At 36.7% G+C, this 26,430-nt stretch overlaps 1 protein-coding gene across 4 annotated transcripts in view; it reads left to right on the top strand.

Annotated features, from left to right (window-relative positions):
• CDK8 (cyclin dependent kinase 8) overlaps nt 1-26,430 on the top strand; it is a 69,684-nt gene that overhangs the window by 31,390 nt on the left and 11,864 nt on the right. For 2 of the 4 annotated variants that reach the window (XM_054654949.2, XM_054654948.2), the window contains exons 3-7: nt 232-342; nt 3,417-3,557; nt 20,318-20,375; nt 23,125-23,256; nt 25,094-25,237. In XM_054654949.2, the coding sequence (XP_054510924.1) occupies nt 232-342; nt 3,417-3,557; nt 20,318-20,375; nt 23,125-23,256; nt 25,094-25,237 (586 nt within the window). Of the gene's footprint in view, nt 1-231; nt 343-3,416; nt 3,558-20,317; nt 20,376-23,124; nt 23,257-25,093; nt 25,238-26,430 lie in introns of those variants that run through there. The other 2 variants (XM_054654950.2, XM_054654953.2) reach the window with 2 other exon arrangements.

Here is a 26,430-nt window from a genome sequence, read left to right as displayed (position 1 = left end):
TGGATAATAATGAGGTTTACATAGAGTTGAGCTTTTAGAAAATGAGTAGGAAATGAATGCCCTGAAGGGGTTATGACCTGCTTTCAGCTCTGGTTTGAAAGTAATGACTGGTTCTTTCATTAAAAAAAGTGGTTTTCTGTGGCTTGCAGATTTCAGCTTCTCTTGTTTGTGTTCTAAGTATACCATCTCTGGATGTATGTATATAACTGTTGTGGACTTTTTCTTTTGCAGTTGCTGCGGGAGCTCAAGCATCCAAATGTCATTTCTCTGCAAAAGGTGTTCCTTTCTCATGCTGACAGGAAAGTGTGGCTTCTCTTTGACTACGCTGAGCATGACCTCTGGGTAAGGTGAATTGTTTGTAGGTACCAGGCTTCGAGTTTTAATTGCAGCAGAGGGACAGTGTCAGGGGAGATGCATAAGTTTTTAAGCACAGTATAGCTGTTTACTCCATGTTTGTTGGAAGCATTTCCAGTACTAAAGGAAAAGCGATGGAAAATGTTAAGTAAACACACCACACAGTTAAACCTGTGATCTCTTTAAGAAGATAAAAAACTGCAAAAAATCTGCAGAAATCAGCTCTCAGTAGCTAGAAGTCTACTTAAATAAATGTAGATATAAACCTCTATTATAGCAAAAGCAGGGTGCAGGAAGATGTATTGATTATGCAGGTGAATTCCCTTTAAAATCTTTTTTTTTCAATAGGACAGTTCAGAGTTTTAGTTGCATTGGTTGTCATCCATGAATACATGAAATGAGAGTTGTGCCACTGTATATTTAATTCATACATTTCAGTGGGAAAAATTTTTCTCAACTCGTCTGCAGAAATTCCCTGTATTTGGGAGGAAAGCTATTTATTCCTAATTGCAAGATACAGCTTTAAAATATAAACCTGTTGGAGGCAAAGTAAATTTGTTTTAAGATACAAACTGAATTCCTCTGTTAACTCAATATTTGTAAGCTTAATATCCATTTGGAATGCTTAAAAAAATAAAGTAGAATGGTAAAATGAAAAATACCATGCAGCCATGACTTCCCTGAAAAAAGGTGGGTGTGCCTCAAATTAATGCTGACATACATAAGGAGGATTGCTCTCAATGCTACGAATGCTAACCTCAAAAGATGCTAAGATTCATATCAAAGGGTGCAACAGAAACAATTTGTAATGAGGGAAAATTTTAATGAATGTGTACATGTGAGAATTGCACACTGAATCATGAGTTGTTTTTCTGTCAGCCTGTCACTTAGTAAAAACAAAAACAAAATAATTTCTTTTAAAAATGGTTTTCCTTATTGTTTGGAATTATTTGGTTTGCCTAAGAACTAGTGTGTCAGTTTTCTTTCTGCTAAGCTAAATGAAAGATGTTTTCTTACTGTTAAATGTCTTGGAAGTTCTGATACTTGTTATTGAGGTTTTGTTACCAAAATAAAATTAGAGACAAAAAAGGTAGCAAACAGTTGAAATGTTGAGATATTCTTAAGGCTGATAAACAGAAACAACATCATCTTGAGGAAATGGAGTACAGTTGTTTTGTTTTTATTTCAATATGCTGGAAAAATAAGAGTACTCTTTTTTCCAGTGCTCCCCCATATTTATGATACGCTGAGCTACTGAGATCTAGGAATGTTTGAGAGTTTTTTGTTTCAAAATGTCCTACAAGGCTTCATATTTGTTAGGACTATTATTACTATGACCTGTTTTTGTTTGTATTTATACATTTCTGCTTTGCTCCATACTTAACCAAAATCACCACACAAGTATTTCTGTTAATGAAACACTGGTTTGTATGTAACTAACTTAGGAGTGACCCTCAATTTTGAGCTTTATGCTTACATGCATATACCTGTATGAACTCCAGAATTCCCCAGCCGCACCAACTCCTGGTTGTTCACTGTATCTGGATGTGAGAGACTTGGTTGCAATGACTGGACTGGCTCTGTGCCCCAGAGAGCTGGCCATGGATCAAGTGCTCCAGCACTTGTGTATTTAGGACAGCAGGTTTTAAGTAATGCTGGGAAAGGGCTAGATAATACAGAGTGTATTAGAAAAGCCTGGGACAGCTATCTGTTTTCCTGCCTGTCTCTGAAGAGCCACTTCTCTTGGTCCACTGTATGAAAATAACATTTATTTTGGAGTTGGTGGAAGTGAGAGGTGAGAAGAGGTAAAACTTGTGGCTCAGGCTGAGGGATGCTTCTGCATGTGGTGCTTGGTTGACACTGCAGGGATTGTCCCATTTTCATCAATGTTTTTTTGCTCTGAGTGTCTCCATTTTTACCATTGACAGGGCAGAACTGTGCCTGTTCCTCACAGGAAAGCCAAGCCTGGCTGCCTGAAGCAGAGGAGGGCAGGCTGTATGGAGCTGGGCTGCAGCAGGAGAGCAAAGGCAGCTTCCCAAAGGATGTTAGATAGCTGGGTTAGCTAATTGGCACCTGGAATATGAGGAGTCATGAACGTAGGAAGAGCACACGATAGAGGTTTGGTGCCAGGTTTTGGTAGACAAGATCTGGGCTGTTTTGATGATCGCACAAGTGCGAGCCATTACAGAAAAAAGTGTGAATGTGTTAAGAAGTTTGTTCTAGAAATTGCCTCTGTGTTTGAAGGAGGCAAACATGGAAATGGTTACCATGACTATGGCACACCTTGTTGTTGAACTTAGTGACACCTGGGGCTCAAGTACTGAGACAACACATCCTTTTGGGCTCCTCCTCGGTGCCAGACATCAATCCTTGTGTCTAAATTTAGAATTACTAAAGGTTCTTTTTCTGTGTCTGACTTGGTGGCTGACTTTCAGATGGACAGATTTGTAGACTTGCTCTGTCAACAGCTTCTGTTCTGAGAGTACTGTGCTATGAGGGTACAGTAAATAAAAAAGGAATAAATCTGGGCTTTTGATTTAAATGTATAAAATTTCTAATACAGTTTGCAAAATTTCTGCTTGGCATTAGTTCTTGAGTGTTACAGTCATTATTACTGTAGGAGAAAACTTAGAAGTAAAATAATGTAGGAGTTAATACACTTGTAATTCTGTGATTTGATGTACAGGATATCAGCCCATCTTAACAAAAAGACTCCCCAAACAAAAATACCTCTAAAACCTGAAAGATCAGTGATCTAAAAGGAAATGTGCTTTGATGGTCATATTGGTGTTGTATTCCTCATACTCTGCAGGGCTTAGCTGCCTTCTGCGGTTAAACCACAGCAAAAACTGATTTAATTTTTGAGAGATTGCTTTGGGATGGTGATCACTTTACTTAGTCCAGTATTAATTTTTTAGTACTTGAGGCCCATGTTTCTAGTTTGGAAAACAAATCATGAAAGGTTGAAAAAACGCTAAAAAGTCTGTGTAAGGAGCTGATGGCAATCTTTTCATGTAAACGTTGCACTTCTTTGATTTTCATTTCTTTTTTCCCCTTTGCAGCATATAATCAAGTTTCACAGGGCTTCTAAAGCAAACAAGAAACCAGTTCAGTTACCTCGGGGAATGGTGAAGTCGCTGTTATATCAGATCCTAGATGGTATTCACTACCTGCATGCTAACTGGGTGTTACACAGGGATTTGGTAAGTGGATCCTCAATGGGTTTTAGCACTGGGATGATGATTGAGGGCAAGGGTTCTTTTTCTTAATGAAAATCCACTGGGAAACAAAAGCCTTGGTGCTAAGAGCATGTACTAATAAATATATATTTTTACACTGCAGTCAGACGGCCTTGATTAGTAGAGTGGATTTTAAAAGCTGGCTGTGATCTGATATGATATGCTTATGAGAGCAAGTGTATCAGATGGCTGTTTATGTTTTTTGATTTTCTAAATAAACTATTTTAAATGGGTTATTTAAGTAACAGGCATGTTGAGGTACAGAAAATACCTCTGGTAGTATCACTGCAGGCAAGATAAATACCTACAGCTTTGGTGTAGGTGGGGGAGAATGACTGGCTGTAAGAATTGCTGAAAAAAAAAGATTTTTTTTCTGAAATTATCAGTTTAATGTAGGGAAGTGACTTTTCAAAGCCATTATTGTTTCCTAATGTTTATAATTACCAGCAATATAGCCACACCAACTTTAGATGATTTCTGCAAGTAGACTAATGTTTATTCAAACTACAATATAAGGAAAACATTTTTAACCTGAGTTAGTGTCTTTAACCAGCAAATTCTTTTCAACTGGTGAATCACACCAATTGTTATATATTTGCCTTCAAAACAGGCCCACAGTAACTGATCTTTTTTGTCTGTTGTCTTGAAATTGGGTAATTTCTCTGATCCACTTGTCTGTAGCTCTTACTCTTTGATAGCATTCTTTTTTTTCAATTTACTTCTAAGTGTACCACTTATATATGATACTCTTGTGCACGAATGAAATTTCAGTAATTAAAAGTATCATTAGTTTGACCTTTCATTCCTATGAGTCAGTATTGCCAGTGATATTCTGTGTTTGGTGAAATAAGTCTGGCTTCCTTGCTACTCCTCCAGAGTCAGTTTTTGTCTTTGAAATAGCTTTAATAGTGTTCCTGGAAATGTGGTCAAGGACTAGTTTTTTGGACATCTATTTTCATGCCTGATAAATGCTTTTACAGAGTACCAGTTTCTCCATTTGGTTGGAAGGCAAAGTTTCCTTGTACTTCGATTCTGAAAATGCTATTTATCCCTCTGATAAATAGCATTTTCTGAATTGAAGTACAAGGAAACTTTGCTTTATTGCAGTGATTATGTGGATGACTTTAATTTGCTCCTGGTTTTAGAAATGGAACAAAAGCCTCAGCACTGAGGGGAAAAAATCAAAAAGCTTCTGGTGGCTTTGTCATGACTCATGAAGTAGTGGAGCAAAACATAATATAGAAATACTTAGTGCATGTTACTACTTAGCCAACTTTATTATATTTTTAAGAGGCATACAGGTAGCACATGATTTGTCATCAAGAATCTAAAATTTTCTAATGTTTTGCTTTCTACAGTTTCGGAAAATTTATGAACGTGAAATAATGCTTAAAAGAAAACCAGGCATGTTGTTAACTGGATGGCTCAGGAGATTGGTAATTTATTACAGAGCCTTTCACATCTAGGGCTGTAGCTCAGATTTAGGTTGGCAACTGCAGAAAAAACTACTGCCATCTTATTTTTTGTGAAATGAGTTGGTGGTCTCAGTCCAGCATGAAATTTCCTTCCAGCAGAAAATCCACCATCACAATTGGCTGTCTTTTGATAATCTGAGGAAGAGACCAAAAGCTTGAGGCAGAGACTGAGAGGTCTTCCCACTGGAACCCTGTCAAGCTGTGTTGGTGAGAATCCTGTAAGAGCTGTACAGGAGCTGCCTGTGCTGCCTTGTCCATGGAAACCTTGGGACTTGTTATTTCAAAACTCTCCAGTTTGAGCTGAATTCAGAAGGCACATGTTTCCCACAGAACAAAAGACAGAATTGCACCTGCCAATGCTTACTTTCTTTTATCAGGGTCTGGAAATAACCTGAGTAAGAGAAGGGATTCTACTTAGTGTTTTGTCTTGGAAAGACAGGAACCTGGTGGTTAAGATTGAGAATTGGGACTTTACTAACATTCTGATTCAAAGCAGCATAACTGACATGAATGCTTAGGTGTGATTTTCTATTCCAGGATACCTGTAACGTTATTCTTCAGGAATATCAGTGTTAGATCATCAATTTTAACTCCTATTGTTCCTTTAAACGATAGGTATTGCTGTAGTTTCTAGATATTTTATGTTTTCCCGGGTTTAGATACACCCACAGAGCTGCTGAAGTAACATGCTTGCTTTCATGTCATATACTATATTATAAGAGTGATGGTGCTTGGGGCTGGTAGGAGGCTAAAGAGTATAATACTTGGCAAAAAAATCTATCATTCTCTCATTGGATAAGGAATTTTTTAATAGGTATGAATTATCTGTATAATTACCTTCTGTCTAAGTGGAGATTTCCTGGGTTTTCTGTTGGGGTTTTTTTTTGTGTGCATTTTTTTAAGGCATCTGAGTCGAGTTAGCTTTTAGGTAGCTAATTTTTTGGAGGTTTTTTTAGATTTTGACTTCTCTAATCAGAAACAAAATATGGCATAAACCAACTCCTTTCTTGCTACAACCTGGGCAGTAAAATGTAGCAGCTGTTGAAATCACACAAACTTAGACTGAAATTTTTCTTCACAATGTGGAAATCAAGAAATCTCAACTCATGTAAGGTTTGTATAAAGTGACCGAATTCTGTATGAAACAGTAAAATCTGTTGGAAGACAACAATTGTCTGTTGTGGGGTTTGTGGTCGTGGTGTGCCTTTTACAAAGGAAATGTGTACAAATCTTTGCAGTAACTTAAATACTTGACTGTTTTCTTCCACTGGGTACCTGAAAGCCAATTCACAATTTCCATCAGAGCAGGGAGATGTTGATTGTATTTGCCTTTGAATACTGCCTTGAATACTACTGTACTTGAGTAGTTAACTTTTCCATAAGTTTTTCAAATGTACCAGTAAAATTTTTCAACAAATAAATGCCAGCCCTTTTAAAATTTCTTGTTTGACTTGCGTATTCTTCAGCCTCTTTAAATTTCATGGCTGAGAGCAATTGAAAGCAGATTGTTTATTCATGCTCTGACTGTAGCAGGAAGGAAATAAGAACACTTCATATAATTACCACAAAGTGCATCAATTACAGTTTTAATAATGTTTTGAATTTAGCTATCAAGTATGCTTGTAACATACTGCATTTTGCTGACTTCTTTTTTGAGTATTTTTTCCACTTTATAATATGCAGCTATTGTGCTTCTTCCTTTACTCAAAGTTCTTATTCCACACTAAAAATAAGCATAAGCTGAAGATTTGCCATAGATCTGTTTTCATCAATATGCAACTTGAACAGCAAGGGAAAAGACAGCATGCACTTCACAGCATGCTTGGAAGGTTTTTTCAAGAAATGGGCTCAAAGTAGAGGTCCTTTTGCATGGTACAATAACTTTTAAGCTATGCCTGTTAGCATTTGAAAGTGCATCTCTAATTTGTTTGGTAGTAGTCCTATCTACACAGTCAGGATCCAGTTTTAAGTAAAGATGAGCACCCCTCCACAGCTTCTGTGTGGTGACAGTAAGTAAGATTAGTCTTCAATTTACATTAATAATGGAATTGGTACCTAAGCTATTTGAAGTACTTCCACGGTGCAGCAGTGCTTAAAAGCATACCACCACCACCCCCAAAAAACTCCAGCAAAAAAAAACCCTAGAGGAAATATCACATGTCTTGTAGTACTGAAGCTGGGACAGTAGCATAAAATTATTTTTGTTCCTAAATCTTCAGACTGCATTCTCTGGCCTATTTCTTTGTGCCTGGTGTGAGTGGGTGTTGAACAGATGAATTACCACTTGGCAAGTGAGGTATGGAAGTGGGGAACAGAGTGCTGGACTTCTGCTTCCCATTCTTCTCCTCCTATCTCTTGCCAAAGGAATTAACAGGCTCTTAGCCTTTGTCAATAACATCCCTGTCCTAGTTAGCCTGGGATTGTGTCACTGTGGACATTTGCAGACTGGCAGCAGTGCAGTGTGGGGAAGGTGTCCCTAATGTGCAGCTCAGCTTGAGGGCTGCTGTGGACAAGCACTGGCTTTTAAAAAGCTTTGAGGCAGTCAGGCTTTAATACAGTTGGTGCGTCGCTTTCTGAGATCTGGACTCTTCCCAGGGATACCTGCTACCATGTTTGGGATTAGTGAGAACATTAAAGACGTTCTTTTAACAAGGAATGAGGAAAAGCCACTGCCAGAGTCTTTGTTTAGACAGGATCTTAGTTACTTTCCAGGCTCCATAAAGTGAATAACTTAAATATGTCCTTTAGGCGAAGTTAAATATATGGAATTTTTACCTTGGCAATTTACAATTTTCCTCATTAGAGCTGTAGAATCCAAGGATGTCTCCCTGTCAATATTTAAGGATTATATCACAATACAGGAATGCTCTTCTCTCTTCCTGTAAAACTTCCAAAGCTGTGGTCATTTGAAAGATTGAACCTAAATCCTTGAAAAGAAGAAAGTAATAATAGTGCACATTACTAGAAATAAGTTTGCAGCTTTAAAAAGTAGGGTAATTTTCTACTCTAAGTAGATCGACAAGTAATAGGTGTTATTTCCCAAAAAGTGTTATAATGACTTGCTGGTGATTTGCTTTCAGAGGAGAAAAAAACTCCCAGCAATCCAAACCAAATCACTCTTCTGGTTGTCAGCTGTTGTATTTCCCAAGATTTTTGTTTTCAAGGTGTTTTTCATTAGGTATGTACTTTCGTGAGATCACCAAAGAACAGTGTGTCTGGCAAAACTTTATTTTTTTGCATGTGCTTCTAATCACATGCTTTCCTGTAAGTTGTACTTGACTATAGTTCTAAATATTCCATAGTTGAAATAATATTATCTAGTGTTTCTTAATGTTTCTGTTTACAGGGAGCATGACTACTCCCTTGCCTGCCTTTCTGAGCACTTTCTTAATGTATTAGATTACACTTTCAAACCAGTAAGTAATGAAAATGTAGAAGTTATCAAAAGAGACTGCAAAATTTCAGTATTTGGTGTTTGTGCCAGTGATTAAAAAAAAAAGAAAAAGAGAGAGAAGTAATCCAAGAACTCTGAAAAAGTAGCCAGTTAGGTGAAACTTTTGACTGAGTAATGTCTGTCAGTTTTGTACAAATCATATTTAAAGGTAGAAATAGAGAATATTGTTGAAGTGCTACCAGCCTTCTAGTTGGAAAAGTAGTGAGAGATCTTTTAGTTCACTGTAGAGAAGCCCATAGAGATATATCAAATCTTGTGCTTCATATTCATATATGCAAATAATTGTGAGACCACTCTCTTTGAAAGGTCATAGCCATCAGGGGAAGCTCCTGAGGGGAAGAAAGCAAATGTCACTCCAGTCTTCAAGGAGGGTCTGGGAAATTACATTCCCAGTCACTCTCGCCTTGATCCCTGGAAAGGTGATGGATCACGTCCTCCTGGAAGCCATTTTCAAACATTTGGAAGATACCAAGGTGATTGAGAGTAGTCAGCATGGATTTTTATGCAGGGGGGATTGTGCCTGGCCTGAAAGCCTTCAATGATGAGGTCCATGGATGGGCTAACAGCGGCGAATGTTGCTTACTGCAGTAAGGCTTTCAGCCCTGCATCCCATCCAGCCCTGTAGACAAGCTAGGGAAGTACACACCAGGAAGTGCACAGTGAAGGGCATGGAAAACGGGAGGAGTTGAAGGGCTCTAAGGATTGTGACCAATGCCACCAAGTTAAGCTGGACACCAGCCACTGGTGGAGTGTCCCAAGGGCTGATTCTGAGTTCAGTACTGTTTAACATTATCATTAGTAACCTGAGCAGTGAGGTGGAGCAAACTCTCAATACGCTGGCAGATGATTTCCAGTGGCACCTTCCAGCTTCAGCCATTCTGTGGATGAGTTGTATATTCACCATTTGATTTGTCTTGAAAAATTCAATTACTGCTCTCTCAAAGTCTAAAATCCAGCTCATGACAAATCAAGAGAAGAGATGCCAGGTACCAAGTGTGGGCTGTGTGGGAGCAGGTGTAAGATGAGTATGAAAGATCAAATAGCTCCCAAGGAATAAGGAACAGTGTGAAGAAAACAGCGAAATACCCAATTTTTGAAGTGCAGCATGACATTTTTGCAACGTATCTTGCAAAATGACTGCAGTATGATGAGAGGTATGACATGGTGCCATTTTCTTTTCCTGAGTAATACAATGATGTATTCCCTAAAACCTTTCTGGAAGCAGTATGGTCAAAAAAATGAAAGATATACTTCTGCTGGCTCATCAGTTGTTGGGTATGAAACATTTGTGTAATGGCAATATCTCTAGAAAGCTATACCCAAGCCTTAAGCTATCAGGCCTATATTTTTCATTCTTCACTAAAGTGCTCAGTACTAAGATCAAATGGAGAATATAAATGAAAAGAAGCTATTCAGTCTATTCTTCCAGTTGTGTTTGGACCGTCACTGCAAGACTTCCTGGTGATTCTGTAAATCAATCTTTAAAGGTAGTGAAATGATTTTATTTTGTTTTAATTCACTGGCTGTGTCCCTTTAAGCAATTTTTTAATCTGAATGTAGTCTTTCACAGCTTTTTACAGGTTGATCATCTTTAGCTTTAGGAAAAGAAAAGGCAAGGCCATTTAACAAGTTTTAAGTAAGTATTGTGAAAGAATAGTAAAGACTCCAAGATGTATGTAATACGTGAGATGAACAGATAACACTTGAAAATTTTTATTCAAGCAACCGGTGTTTAGAAAAAATGCTAAATCAGTCCTAAAAGTTATTTGATAATCTTTTATCACACAATGCTGTTAGATTCCAATTTATACAAAGATGAAGTGCTGAATAGGGGAACATTTGATGGATATTTTTCTGATTGCAAGTGACAAGCTCATTTATTTGCTTGATTTAAGTGAAAGTAGGGGTGCAAGGAAAGGTCAGAAATATCTCTTCCAGGTACAGGTTTTTCAAATCTACCTCTCTTAGACTGCTACTTTTATTCAAAGCCCCATTAGCTTGATTGCCAAGTCCAGCCCTAATTGTAATTTTTTTGTAGCCTTTTATTATTTCTGCAGGTGTTCCCAAAAGGTCTGACTACATCATTGTGTCTGGGTTACTGACTTGCATTTTGTCTGGTGGAACCTAAATCTAGTTTTTCTTCTTGTTAGCTCAGTATTTCTTTACCATCAATAATTCTCAAAATAATTAATCCTATGTGGTAATAAAACCCAATTCTCACAACCTTCATGTTTAAAACTGGCAGTCATACTGACAATAATTTTTTTCTCTATTGATGAATTTATCTTTTTTGAAAACTAGAGTAAATACAATCTTTGTCCAAAGTTTAAAGGGAAGGTCAAGGTGGAACAATATATGTATTATAAGAGGGGCTTTGCTAAAGTGCAGGTAAAGTTTCTGACTTTGGTATTCTGAAATCATTGTAGACTTCAACATGAAAGAAGTACAAGGTGCAGAAAATAAATGGAAAAAGTAAGACTACTTATTGAACTGCCACCAGATATATTAGGGACAGACAAGTGCAACACAGATGAGGATTTGTAGTCATGAAATTGCATTACATGATTATGGATGTTTTAGTGAGATATTTTTGCCTTATCTGCGGCAGAACTGTCAGACACAAGAAACAATGGAAGCAGACAATTTTTTTCCCCTGACATTTCTACATCATTGTACATGGAATAATTTTAACCAGCAGTCTTGGACCAGTTAACAGGCAGTGAAAACTGTTGCAAAAGGGAAATTCCAAATTTGAATATTTTTCCTCATTCCTCTGGAGCCCTTCAGGACTAAATTGAATGTTTCAGAACTGATCTTTATAACCATTTGCATCTTTGCCTTACAGGATATGTAATCAGTACAGGCCTTTTCTGTGCCTTTAGGAAGTTTGTCCTTGTCTGGTGGAATATGCATTTAATTACAGCACCAGAAACACATGTGCCTTCATATTGCATATTGATTTCTAAGCTGGAGACAAAGTGATGCTTTAGAGTTGTAGATGTGCAGAATGATAGCATGGCTTCTACAGTCTCTAGGAAAAAATAGTTTAGAAAATGCAAGTTGTGTTGCATGTTTTATAATAAAAAGAAAATTATGTTGGTCTGTTGATACTGTGTGATTGCTTAAGGAGACTGCTTACCTGGGTATGCTGGTTCTTAGTTTCCTCAAGTGATCTTTGTATCTGTTAGCAAATTTCAGGTGCCTTTGGTAAAAAGATGCAGTATCAAAACAGACCATTTGTTTCAAATGTCATGAAAAGCAAATGTCATATAGAGGAGGGCATGTGTTCTGGGAGACGTGTATTGATGGTTGAACCAGGGACAAATGCTGAAATACTTCTTTTGATTTTTTTTCAAGCTTAGAAATATTTGACTTTTTAAAATTCCAGGTAATTTTAAGTAAATTGATAACTGAAGTAGAATGGTGTAATATAAGTAATATATTGCGGAATATAATTTGTAGATGATTACTTACATCTATCTGCATATATATGACACATTGAGGGAGGAAAATACGTCAGCTACAGGGCAGACTATATAAGATTTCTTTATTTTCTGTAGCTATAAATTTGTTCTTTCATTACTAGCCTGTTTTTCTCATGTGCTGGCTTTCCAAGATGGCCAGATACCTGATTGTGGTGCTGGAAAGAGTAATGTAAGTAATCCTTCACTGTTTGAAGGCAGACTCAGTCATCTCAGTGGTTACACTAAACTGGCTGCAGGAGCTCTCATATCTATGTATGTAAATACAAATAGAGGTAAGAGTTCTGCAGAGGAAAGGTGTGCTAGAAACTTCAGATCTAATTCCTGCCATAAAGGTGATGAGCTATACTAGGTGGAAAAAATACCAGCATAACTTGTGGTTCTGACCTAAGAGAAGTATGGAGGACCAGAAGCTTTTTGATCATAAATGTACCTGTAAAGTAAGTTTAGTAAATAAAAACCCTTCAGCAGGATTTAGTAAAAACTCTAGGGTATGATTTTAGAGACACCTGTTAAGTACCTTGTTAAGGTTGTGGAAAAGTTATTACACCATGAGATGCTGTGAAAGGTAGGAATCCGGATTGTTCAGAATATAGGAAATAGCTATTAGAAGTGTTTTCACTGCAGTCTGCTGTACAAAGAAAATGCTATATTCTGTATGAATGATCTATATTCATGATATAGAGGACAAGATAAGAAAACAGTCCTTTGAGTAACTCTAATCCAAGGAGTTTTAAAAAATCGTTATGAATAGGACACATCCCATGTAAAAGCTTATTCTTTATGAACTCCCAGGTTCATCTGTCTTACTGTGACTATGAGTGACACAAAAGGGATACTTGGGATGTAGTTTGAAATACTGTATTTGTTCTGTGCACAGAAGTGCTCTTAACACAAGCAAAGCCCATGCAACCACTGGAAAGTGCATAGTAGTAAATTACATAGGCTTTTCACCTTTGGTTTTTTTTCTTAATCCAGATCAGGGAGGAGTTGTTTATAGTCCATACAAGTAGGGTGGTATGGAAGTAATGAAATTATTACTTAAATTAAAAACAACAACAAAGTAGGGCTTTTAAAGAAAATGGCAAGGGTTAACACACCTCCATGTAAACCAATGAGTAAATAAGACAATTCTCTGCCTTTGTGTGAAAGTTTTGGGATGTGTGAGATTACAGTACTACTGAATGCCTGTCACGCCAAGGAAACTGCTCTAACAAAATTACTGAGCAAAAATAGTACTGGATTTTTATTGCACATTTCAAATCCTTACTTTGTGAGGCAGAACTTAGAATTTAAAAGGGAGATGGAATTATATATAGAATAACATAGTACCTAAAAACTGGTTTCAGAGCATGTTCTCTCCTCTTGCATTTGATTGTGCTCTGATGTGTCCACAGCATCCAGTCATTTTAACCTATGGACAGAGTAATCGCTGCTGTAGCAAAACCCACAGGAAATACATTTCTTTATGTTAATTTTAATGTATTAAGCTTGTTATTACACTTTTGAATGGTGTGTTAATGATATTTGACATGGTAGATTTTCCTGCTATAATAATATTTTTGCCTATGATATCCACATTTCCTTGCTTTGAGTCTTAGTACAGAAAGTCATGCCCTGCTGCTTGCGCTGACATTTCTAGGGAGTGAAAGAGTTGGCCTGAAAAGAGTAATTAATTTTTTTATTCGGCTTGAATTCAGTTCCAGTGAAAGTGAGAAAAGTCTGTGTATTAGGCAGTGTGCAAGCTTTTAATAAGTTACAGTGCCCCAAGTTGGCAGTAATGGAGTGACAGCAGTGAAAGAAAATTTTTGGAGTGTGTTCAGAGCCTAAAAACATAGTAGTGAGACTAACAGCTTTCATCAGGCTGAAACAGAGATAAAATATGGTTGATGGTAACTCGCAGAAGGCCCCCTTGGCATAGATACAGCATCCCTCTATTTTCTATCCTATCCAAATACTTCCTGTACTTTTAAAATTTTTGGACATGTGTGCTTTGATAATTTAGTGGTTTGTTTTTGTTTGGCTGTAACTGGTAATTTTAATGGCTCTTAGTTTTGAAGAGAATTTTATTTAGATGCTCAATTTATTTATTTTAAAGAGCTCTGGGATGTTCTTTATAGGAAGATAATGAACAGGAAGTATTACATTAGAACAGGCTTTCTTAATTTTGCAGTGCTTTTTACAATTTGTGTTATGTAATCAGAAAACATGTATTAAATCTGAACATTAAGATATTCTATGGAGCTGTTGTTTTCACCAGTGTTTGTAGTGGTCTTTTGATTATAATATGTTTTAAAGCCCCAATCAGTTGCAAAAGAAAATTAACATATTTGAATTCAAGGAAAGCAATTACTTCAGAAAAGTGCTGATACTATCATTTGAATAAGGTTATATTGTCACTGCTATTGTGCTAGAGTACTATTTAATGTTGAAGTAGTCAGTTTTGTTAAAGTGGAAAGAAAATTGAATTATTTTGGAATGAAATTATTTTCTCTAACTTTAAACTGATCCAAAAGGACAACTGCAGTCCCTAAGAATGCAATAAGAGATCATACCACCTTGATAATAAGGAAATATTTTGATGTAGGTTATGTCTGCTTGAAGATAACAAGGTTGTTAGAGATATGCCAGAAGAAGCATAAACATTGACTCTTTTGAGAGTCACAGACCTTGAGATGGGGTGTGAATTTTGCAAGCCAAGCTGAAAGCTAGTAGGTTTTGCTGCACAGCTTTTCTTGTCAGAGGGCCTGACTGGGACGTGATAAACCACATCAGTATATTAGAATTTCTACCACCGTGCCACAAAAGCGCTCTTCTGAGCAGGCTGCGACTTGCTAAGCCCTTGCAGTTGTCTTTCAAAACCTTTTTGATTTTTTTTTTTCTCAGCAAGACATTTTTAATTTACTTTGTTTCATGCTTCACAGTCATTTGCTTAAATATAGCTGAAGAAGTTCAGTTATGGTTTTGTATGATTGTGGGGTTGTGTTTTTAAATAATATAATTTATATTGTGTTTTTAAACAATAAAATCTGTATTGTTTAATATAGATTATAATTCCTATATTGTTTAGTATGATACTTTGAAGTCTAAAATAGAAAGAAGTCTTTCACTATAAATCATAATAGAATCATTGTTGATGTCATAATTGCGAAAGCAAAATAATTTAGGGATAAAAGCCCTTTGTCTAGTATGGTTCTTTTAAAGTTAATCTGCTCTTGTTTTTTAAATTGAAAACCAGTATTATTTTCTTATAAATTATCATGGCTCATCACAGGTGGAAGTGGATGGCATGGCCAGTTCTGTAAACTGGTCCCACAGCCAGTAAGGATGCACAAATACCAGGAGTTAACAAATATCACTGGTGTGACTCACCCCATCATTGTGAATCCTCTAGAGTGTAATGTTTTAGGAGCCCAACTCGTAAGTATTGGATTATCCAAATGAAAATTGGTTAGGATTATACTAAAACCTTATTAAAAGGTACATTAATAAGGATGTGTAAAGAGTTATGAGTCTGTTTATTAGTATACATAGAGATGTTGCAAGCAGTTAAAAATGTGGATGGGGAGGAGGTAGCATTGACATTATAATATCATAATAGGTAATTCAGAGGAGTTTAGATTACTCACTGATACCTGTGTTTAAAATCAGTCTATGAAAACTGGTGATTTCAGAAACAGACTAGTAGCAAAACCTATGTGGAATAGTAGTTCCTGCAGACTGGTTTGATGCTTAAAGTACTATGTATCAAAAATTGCAATGGCTAAGCTGTCTAAAAATGCTCAGTTCTTTCCTCATTACTTTGGTGAGTAAAGCTTTGTGAAAGGAGGGCCTAAGACCTAAAAACTTTTCCAGGAGCATGAGACAATGTCCTAAGATTTCCAGATACTTCGTATACAAATTTGGAATAAATAATCATCTCCTGCTTCCATCAATAACTTCCTCTGAGCAGCAGGAATGATGTTTTTTTTTCTTTTTGTCACATCTCATCATGACATAGACTGGTATAATTTTAATTTTGTTTGCATTTTTGCCTTCAAGACAGCAATTCAGATAAGTTCTGAAGTCTAGTTTCCCCTCTGTGAAAGAACACAAACATTTTCAGTATATGTTAAGAAGCAGTATGTGACTGCAATGTTTGTTCATAGTAGTAGTCCTGCCAAAAGGATATGAAGAAAATGCACAGCTGGTAACCTTAACATGCATCAATAGCCTTATGCAGTGAGGCAGGGTACCATACTGGGATCATACAGAGTGGGAGATGCTGTGCCAGGCATGTAAAACAATCTCTCCACTGCATTTAGCATTAGTGAAGCCTCAGCAGGAGCAATGTGTAATTTGCAGCACTGGAGTTCAAAGAAATGGGTGGCCCAAGGCAGAACAGCTAGAGGAAATCAGCAAGAATGAGCATAGATCCAGAAACAAATATAGCCTACCAAGAAATACAGAGCATGAGAGAGCTTCAGGGTTTTTTTTAATCTAGGTAATAGGACTGAAGAGAGATGTTTGTCCCAGGAAGTGTTGGACATTCTTGCAGTGAAGGAGTGATTGTCCGTGCCTTCTGCTAATGAAGAAGAGAAGAGGCAAGGGGACTAACCTTGTTTGTGGTGTTAAAAGGAAAGGAAGAACACTGCAATGGAGAAGAGTGAAAGAGACAAGATTGCATGGAATTGTGCAGCCTTCATCACCAGACTTCAGGGTGACTCTGAGCAGCATTGTGTGAGATCAGGCAGATAGGTAAAGGTGACTGTCTCAAGTTCTTCACAGATCTATGAACCTCTTTGGGTTTTTACCTCCCTTGGTTAAAATTAGCCTGCTGTTTAGAATTTCTTTTTGCACTTTGCAAATAATTGTTAAATTAGAAGTACCTAAAGATATATCAGTGGGTTCTCTTTTCAGCAGTAATAGTGATTAAATACAGAAGAGGATTTGTCTAGGAATCATAAAGAGGAGTCCTACAAAGCCAAATATAGGACAAGATAAGATTTAGTGCTGTGCCATGGTCACAAGGTCATTCTTTCATGAGAATGAATTCTCCCTCTGCTGCTGAGGTGGATTTGGAAGGAGAAGGGTGATTTTTCTTGAATTTAGTTCTATGGGATTGCCAGACACTTTTGTTGGTCTCTGAAATATTCAGCTGTACATCACCGCATGGCTCTTCACATTTGGTTTAGTTTCATAACAGGTTTCTCATTAGCATTTGTCTGGCATGCACAGATTATTTTACTGAATGACAAAAGTAATTATTCCTTTATTAGTACAAAAATTAGGGACTTTAGTTGGTAATTTGTAGTTATAAAAAATATATAGCTGCTTTAAAGTAGAGTATTTTCAGAATACAGTATAAGAATTGCAAAAAGATTTTGCTTCACTTGCTCAGCCCAAGTGATTTGAATAAGCAGTTTCAACTTCAATTTTCTCTGGATAATTAGAATTAAACTGAAAATTAATAAATTCAACTAATGCTTATCCAAATTTCTCCCTTCTGCTTCTAATGACTGCTTATTTTTCTTTGCAAATAAATTTTTAATGTGTAATGAGTTGCCCAAATAGACAAATCTGGGGACTTGTTGGGGTTTTTTATCTTCAGATAGTGGATTCGATTAAAAGATGCGTAACAATAATTCCTGACACGTGTATTCACTTTTGTTAGTGGCCTTCAGTGTTTTTCAGGGATTATTCAAAATGCTTAGTATTTAGTTATATCAATACTACTCCTATACTGATTTCTAGTAGATATCCCCCTATTAAATTTAAGTTGAATGGTCTTGTTTGGAAAATTTTTTGAACAAAAAATGTTGTTCCAGTCTCTGCATACAATGATTTTAGAAATGGAAGCCTCCAGAATAAGACATCTAATTTACTTTTTTTTTTTAAACTGTGCTATATTTTTACAGTGATGTGATTACATAAATATTTTTGTCTGTAGGAAAAATCTTGAGTTCCAAACAGAGCTGTTTTCAGTGAAGGACTTGGGGCTTTAGAAAAAGGTTTACTGAATATTTCAGACCAACTGAGGGTTCTTTTTTATTTTGCTGCTTTAGAATACTCCTACACAGATTTCTAAATTGTCTCTATTGTTAAGTATGTTCTGTAACTTCTGAAATGTGAGTGTGAATCAAGCTGTTGATACTTACTTTGCTGACTAGTACTGTCTTGCTGTGCTTTCTCATCTCTACCTGCCTTGACCTTAGGGTAGGAGATCTTTGGTGCAGGAATTGTTACTCAGTGCTGGGCTGATTAGTCATATGGTATAATACATATGACAGTCTTTGTGTGAATAGGACTTCTTGTCCTTACCAAAATCCAAACAGTAAAATATTTTAAAGTGAAAATATCATGAGGATGTTAAAAGCATTTTTGTAGAGTATTATCAACCTGTGAACTTGAAGGGGGAAAAATGGTACTTTATGTATTATGTCCATGTATTATATATCTGAAAAATTCTAGTGCCTGTGTAATGTATTGTTAACTCTAATGAAAACATGATAATTAGACATGTAGCTTAACACCCTATATATATTGAAGCAGGTTTTGTAAAAGATGTGGATTTGTTCTTTGAGTCACAGTATAGCAATAGAAAGATTTCTTTGGTGAAATGATGTGTTTTCATACTTAGCAGATTGAATTGCCATAAAGTTCAGCACTAACTATGAATTTAAAGATGTATGCCGTTTGTTTATTTCTAGGACTTTTGTAGAGGCAATCTAAATGAAATGGTTTGAGAGCTGTGTGCCCACATTCTGCATTTTTTAATGTTGAAGCAATACTTATCTGGAGTGTATGCCTTTATTTAAAAAAAGGCAAAAGGGGGTGGTGGCGGTGTGAGGAACAATTTCTTCTGGAAATCACAGAGCTAATACAGCACAAGCTGGATCTGTTGTTCTTGCTGTTGGAAAGACAACGAAATATATCTCACCTTTTTTGACTACATTTTTGATAAGATCTTCTGTCCTTAACCTGTTCTCAGAAATGCAATGCATCAGGTTCTTTTTACATATTTTGTCCAAGGATTGTAGACTTTCAGAAATCCATTTTGCAGCCTTTCATAAACAACAATAATTTAATTTCTCAAGGAAAATTTTTGCTCAAGTACTAATATTTTCTGCCTTGTTTTTACCTAATAGCAGTTATTTCTAGGTTGATATCATATTGTGGTGTTCTGCTTCTTTGCATGTGTGTTTACATTAGAGCCTGATAGATTCAGGAAGGCTTGAGAATATCCTAGAATGTGTTTAGAAAACCACACAAAGATAGTAGGATTTATTGCGTTAACTTTTAGGTGGTCTGAGCTGTTCTGCTCAGGTACTCTACCTTCAGATCCGTTTAAACTGGAGAAGCAAAGCAAGAGCTGTAACTCAGCCTTAGTACAATCTTAGAGGTCACAACTGAATAGGAGTCCCTATTTTGTCCAGGATTTACAGAACTAAGGGGTATCTAAATCACTCCATTTGAGAACAAGTCTGGCATACATTATCAGCTTTACTTGTGAGTTTCTTTACTTTTTTCCCTCCAAATAAGCACTGTAGGTTTCATTATGTAAGCTGTGTTAGGAGTTGAGGAATCCTATGACTACAGATGCTGAGAATGGATTATAAGAAACAGGACAGCAGAAAATAGAGGATTATGAAGTGAGTTATCATGTTTCTAACCAGCCAAACTCTAGCTCAGTTCTTTAACTTGCTTCCATAGTAAAAGAAAAAAAGGAAAGACAGAAGAATAACATAAAGGCAGTGCTTTCCAGTTTTGCAGCTGTGTGAATTGGTAAACACTTGTAAATAGGAAGAATTTAGATGAGTGTTCTCTCCAAAATCAAGTGATATGGTATTCTCTCCAATATCAAGTGATATGTTTCATCTGTATCTCACTTGTATATTTTTCTGTGCAATGTGTCTGCAAATGTGCCTAATAACCCTGGGCAAAGCTTGCTGTAAGCTGGCTTCCCATCCCTGTGGTTGGGGTGGTGGGCAGCAGTGGGACTGCCTCCCACTGAAAGGATCTAGGGCAATTTGGGTAGAAATCTCAGCAGTTGGGTGGCTGCCAGCTGGTGCATGTTGAGGACAGACACCAGGTTGTCAGCAGGGAATGTGCTGCTGGAGCACAGCAATGCCCAGAAGAAACGAGAGGAGGATGCAGTCAGGGAGAGCCTGTGTCTGGGTCCTTGCACAGCGTTACTGTGACAGCCAAACTTGTCATTTTTATCAAAACAAAGTTGATTTAAAACTGGCAAAACAAAGCTTAATTAACTTTTCAGAGACTAATGTTTAGGTTTATCGTGGTATATGTATTGTATATTTATTTTTTTTTCCACAGAAACCTGCTAATATTTTAGTTATGGGTGAAGGTCCTGAGCGAGGAAGAGTAAAAATTGGTATGTTTATATCTTTGATAAGTCCCAGTGTAGCATTTAAGTTAGAATGTTCTGAAGGTGCAGTTCTACCACCTAAAGTAGTCACTGTATAATACCAGTGTGTGCCTGGGCACATTGCCTAAATACTGTTTGTGAGTGACTGGCTTCATCATATTAGCCCCATGTACCAGTTCTGACAATGAAATGCTGTAGCCTCATCAATAAAAAGTGGAAATTGTCATTATGTTTTGCTTAAGTGGGTGTTTGTGTGGGGTGGGGCATTTTGATGTGGGGTTAAAGATGACAGCTAGCTAGGAGGAAAGGAGGAGAAAAATGGGATTTTAAAATTTCCTCCATTTACCTCTAATGCCATGACATCTTGCTGCTGTTTATAAAAATCTAAATAGGGAACTACTCATTGCTACAAAACTTAAATCTTATAATGGAATCAAAGATGACAGCCTACAAAATATTTTTGAAGGAGTAGGCAGGTCCCTTGGAGATGAACACAAGGGATCTTAAAAGTGCAGAAACCACAGAAATCCATGCAAAATGTTTAGTGACAGTGAATAGCTAATGCTAAATGCCTAGCCTGGGGTATACCAGGTTAGAAAGGACCCAACACTCCACACTATTGTAACATTTTCTGGTGGGAGTTACTGTTTGCAGTGAGAGGATGATTTGTAGAAGTTCAATTGTTTTAAACTAAATACATAAATAAAAATTAACAGTAGTCTAAAAATAATAAACTGTACCAGGCTGTGCATTATCATGGCAGTGCTACTAATGCACAGCCTGCTTACATTTGTTATGGTAATGTAGCCCCATTTAGAAGGGTTTTTTAAGGCTAGTTCATCTTTTTCACTTCCCCTGGTTTTCTTTTGTGAGATTACTCTTCTGCATTGTTGCTCTGTTCTCTTACTGTTTTGTTGATCTGAACTATATTGTTAGTCACTAGTAGAAAGATTCAGGGTAGGATTTTCTGGGAGCATTCAGTGCTGCTCTAGGCCTTCCCTTGTCCTATGGAATCCAAGGAGTGATGGGCCAGGGTTGAATGTTTCTGCAGATCCTACTCTGAAAGTTTCTAATGCCTTTCTGAGCTTTTAAGGTTGGCAGTAGGGATTGAGGTCTGCATAGAAAACAGGTACAGCACGGACAACAGAAGGGAAAATTTCTTCATATTACCTTACTCTTCATGGAGGGTTTCTTCCAAAACAGAGCACGTAGGTCATCCTCTGGACTCACTTTTGACAGTGGTGGTGATCTTTGCTGTACACAACTACTTGCTAGTAATTGCACATAGACCACCCATTTATTTCTTAATTCATAGTTTTGAATTAATTTGAGAATAACTTAGTAAACAACTAAATTAAGTCAGACTCCATTAATGGACAGGTGAAAGATTCTGTTTTGGGCCACCAGTCCTCTGAGCCATCCATTCCCAGCAGGGAAAGAGGGAGGGGAACCTTGGATTTTGAAGTGTGTTATCAAAATGTAGATTTTTTTTTTTTTCTTATTTTCTTAAGATTGCCACAGCCGTTAAAGAATGCAGAAGTTATACACATACCAAGGGCTTCCACTTTTCCAGTGTAACTAATTTTTATAAAAAATACATAACTGGTATTTAACTTAAAATAATTTTTATAGTCTTTTTGTGTCACTTTGGGTCATAAATTCACTTTCTGCCAACAATTTTCCTTATTATTCATAGTTATTAGTGACTTGACCAATTTTGAGTAATTGATATTTTAATGTAGAAAACTGTAAAATGTTTCTCTTTTTAAATGCCTTAAAGCAATCATAAATAGGAATGCATATGAAAAAATAATTAAGGATTGTGTAGTCAAGTTAGAGACCCATATTTACACTGCAGTGTTCCCTCATTGGGCTATAGCATGTAGGTCCTTTTCCCTCAGGGTAGCTACTCATCTCATTTCATTCAAATTTTTCTCAGCATATGAATATCCCTACATGAGAGGGTCACTCTGTCTTGGGATTCAGGGGTTGGTGGGTCAGGAAAGCAATTTCGTGGGAGAAGCTGAACATTTTAGTCTCTGCCCATTTTTCCTATATGACTTACATTTAGTTGTTCAGACAACTTCCTAGGCAGTTGTATGCTACAAATTTTAGGAAGCAGTTTTTAATGATATAATGCCCACAACCAAAATTTTAAAATCATAGCCTGAATGGTATTTAGCACTGATATATTGATATTGGAAATGCATCTTGATAGAAAATCAGCAGGGAGGCAGATGCTGTTAGGCTTAGGTGCTGTTTTTGTGTGAGGGAAGTCTTGCCACAGCTAACTTCATGAAGAGGGAGATTTTGTCATGTGCACGTATGTATTATAAATCATTCTAACCTTTGCAGAATCTGCATTTTGCTTGCTTTAAAAATTGCTGCTTTGTGAAAAAACATCCTATAATAATGAGAATATTTTACCAGAGAACATCAGGTAAAATGAGTCAGGATTTACCAGTGTCCTGAGGAGTTGGTGCACTTCTTCAGAACAATGGTTAATTCATTGTTGTAAATGACTCATGTTAGTAATGATTTATAATGATATACTCCATAGGTGATGCCGTCCAGTAACTTCTACAGAAAGAAAATCTGCTCAGAGAGTTCATATCTGCTACAGTCTGCCTTTGCATTTTATTTAGGAGTGATGATAGTGCTAACAAGTAAACTCAATCAGTTTGTTTAAAAAAAAAAAAAAAAAAGATTGCTAGTTTCCCTCAAATTTTAAAGCATCTCTCTTTGCATTTTGCAGCTGACATGGGCTTTGCCCGATTGTTTAATTCACCTCTGAAGCCTTTAGCAGACTTGGATCCAGTAGTTGTAACCTTCTGGTATCGAGCTCCAGAGTTGCTTCTTGGAGCAAGGCATTATACCAAAGCTATTGGTAAGTAAATTGGACAAAAATGTACTGTTTTGTTCTTTATGTAAACTGTACCCAAATATTAAAGCTTTGATAAATTGTTCAAAGGACTGTAGCTGAGTTAAAGGTATGTTCCTTGTTTCTTGAAGAAACATTAATCTTTGACAAATTGATTAGTTTCCTGGGGTCTCAGGCTATATATAGAAATGAAATATATTGTTGGGTTTTATCTCCAAATGCCCTGCAATGCAATCTAAGTTTGTGGCTTTCACACAGGACTTTCATAAATGCTGTTAGGGGCTATAAAAATACGGAAGCATCTTTGAACTGCTAGTAGAATTTGTGTTAGGATGACTGTGAGACACAGTGCATTAAATTCATTGCAGAGGTTATTACCTAGTGTAATAAAGATATGCAATAAAGAATGTACAGAATGGAGAATATAGTGGCTGCACTGAAGCTAAAATGTAAAATTAAGCTGCATTTTAGCCTCTCTGTGTCTTTGAAAAAGACAGCTGACAGATGGCCAGAGCTTTTGTGGGCTGTATAACAGGGGAACAGCCCAGCAGCAAACTGGAGGGAGATTAGATTCACTTTTACTGCATTGATCAGCTTTGCTGTGGAAAGGAGAGAGACTGTAGGGAAAAGCACTGGGAAGATTTCTCTTGCTGCCTGGTTTAAAAGATGTGTTAAAGGCTGGCAACCAGTTCTGGGAGCAAGTAACTTCCCTAGCAGCTACTCTGCTTTGCACAGACATGGAGGTTGTATGTCAGCATGCTGTGTTGTTTTTCTGTAACCTGACAGTCTTCCTCAGAACTCAGTCTTTTTTTCTTGTTTTGTTTTGTTTTTTTAAAGATCCTATCTGTGTTTCTGTCAGCAATTCTCATGTTTATGCCTAAAATGTATTCTTGTTTACTTTTCTGTTAATACTGTGTTTCTTTTATAGATCAGATAAATTTTTATATGCTCCTTCAAACTGCTTAATTTGTTGTGTTTTCATGCTTACTGCTGTTTCTTCTGATGGCAGCGTGTGAAACTGCATGGGCAGTCATAGCCTTTAGTACATAGTTTTTTCAGTGTAGATAAAAAATTACTGCGTAAAAACACTGAGTAATGGAGTTATGCTGTTTGCATTATTTGCTTTTGTCCTTGTTTATGACCTTGTTCATTCAAGGCTCAGTGTAGCACCACTTTGAGTTAAAAATTGTATTTGTATATACTAGAAAAGAATTGAGAAAACAACTGGGAAGATTTAGGAGATCTGATTATTAGATAGGAAGGCAACAGTGAAAAGAGAACGGTTGTGGGGTTTGGGGTTTTTTTTAATGAATGTTGTGGAAAAGTTGTGAGTGTGTGGGCTTGTAGCAATTTGTGTGTTACTCTCTTTCAAGGTGTTATTTGGTTTTTATCAACACCACTACTTTTCAGCTTGTATTTATGGGGTCATTTACTTAAACTTGGCTGCTCAGCAGTTGCACATTTCTTGGTCAGGACAATGTGGCACTGAAAGAACAAGATGCCGGTTGGCTTTTCTTTCTTGGTGTTTTGTGTGTTGACCATTATCCCAATAGTTTCTCCTTCACTTTTATTCTTAACCAGAATAATTTTTTACAACGTTAAATGGTAACTACACTTCAAAAACCCCACAAAAACTCATATGCTATTCTCTCAGCTCCTGTGTAGTTTCTGAATTGGGTACCTCCATTCAAAGCTAAAAGAAAAAGTTGAGGAAGTATTGCACTTCTACAATAGAAACTTGACCTTATCTCTGATAAGCTAAACACTAACATTCTACCTCATCCAGATGGTTTTGGAAAGATTCATTTGTTGTTCTTTTTATTTCTGTTCTCCTTTTTTAAAGATATTTGGGCCATAGGGTGTATATTTGCAGAGCTGCTAACATCAGAGCCAATATTCCATTGTCGACAAGAAGATATCAAAACTAGTAATCCTTATCACCATGACCAGCTGGACAGAATATTCAATGTAATGGGATTTCCTGCAGGTACATACTGTATTTTTTATCACTGCTGTTCAAAGAAAGATATCCATATTGCTTTCTTTGCATATGAAGGTGGCAGCTGATCAAAGCAGCAAAGCTGTTTAAACACAATCTTTATTTCATGAGTTATAAATCTAGAATCCAATGGTCAAATTAGGTATGTTCCCTTTTATTGATGGTAGGGTTATCTTTGTGTATACATGTACCAGTGCTTTATTATTTTAAAAGAGTGTATTTAATGCTGGGTGATTAAAAATGAGAAGGAATATTTCTACATTGCTTCAGTACTGATTATTGATTTGCAAGGTGACTGATGATTTATGAAACCAGGCAAAAAATACATATATTTAGTGAATATTATGAATTTATTTAGCTCACGCCAAATTAAACATAGCATTTGGAAGTAATGGAGGATATTGATTTCCCCCCCCACCTGGTGGAAAACTGGTGGTATAGAAAAAATTTCTTTCTTCCAAGAACTGGTGTATGAACCAAAACAAATTGCAGTGGGAATATCACTTGTGTTGCATTTTCCCCTCAGTGTTGGTCACACTTTGTTTTTATGCAGGCTGCCTTGCTTCTTCAGTTAATACTTTGTCTTCTGGTGTTCACATGATTGCAGGAGTCATAGTAACAGGGGCCTTATTTTTTATTTTTGTTTTGTTTATCTTTCTCCTCACTGCTTGTGTTCCCTGCTCCACTATTAATTGTTCGGGGTGTTTTTTGTTCCTGAACTTGCCTCTTCCTTTCACATGACTTTTGTGGTCTATATGTTTGTGTTGGTTCTAGAATTTTGTTATTAAACATGCTCTTATTTTTGCTTTTGCCTTTTTTTGGTGTGTATGTGCTTCATTTCTTCTGTACTGCTCTATGAGATTCATGGAAATGTTGCCTTTGCATATTGTCTCCGTAGTTTTACTTCTTCAAGCAATACTGTCCCCTTCTGCTTTTAAACTAGAATTTTACCCTGTTATACTTTTCTTAGTTCATTTGGGTTTTACATTGGTTCTGTATTGCTTATATAAGTAGATGATACTCTCATTTTGGTTTTCTGATTGGATTAATGAATCCTTTCTAATGGTCTGTGTTTGACCTTTGGAGTTCTTTGGTTTTTTCAAGAAATGCTTTTCCTTCAATTGCAGCTTTTTTTTGCATTTTAATTGACACTTGCCATATCTGAAACAATTTCTCATGTC

This window comes from Agelaius phoeniceus, chromosome 2 (assembly GCF_051311805.1).
Source record: "Agelaius phoeniceus isolate bAgePho1 chromosome 2, bAgePho1.hap1, whole genome shotgun sequence".
NCBI classification, from domain to species: domain Eukaryota; kingdom Metazoa; phylum Chordata; class Aves; order Passeriformes; family Icteridae; genus Agelaius; species Agelaius phoeniceus.
Note: the sequence above shows the minus strand (reverse complement) of the source record. Positions and strands in the feature narration are given on the sequence as shown.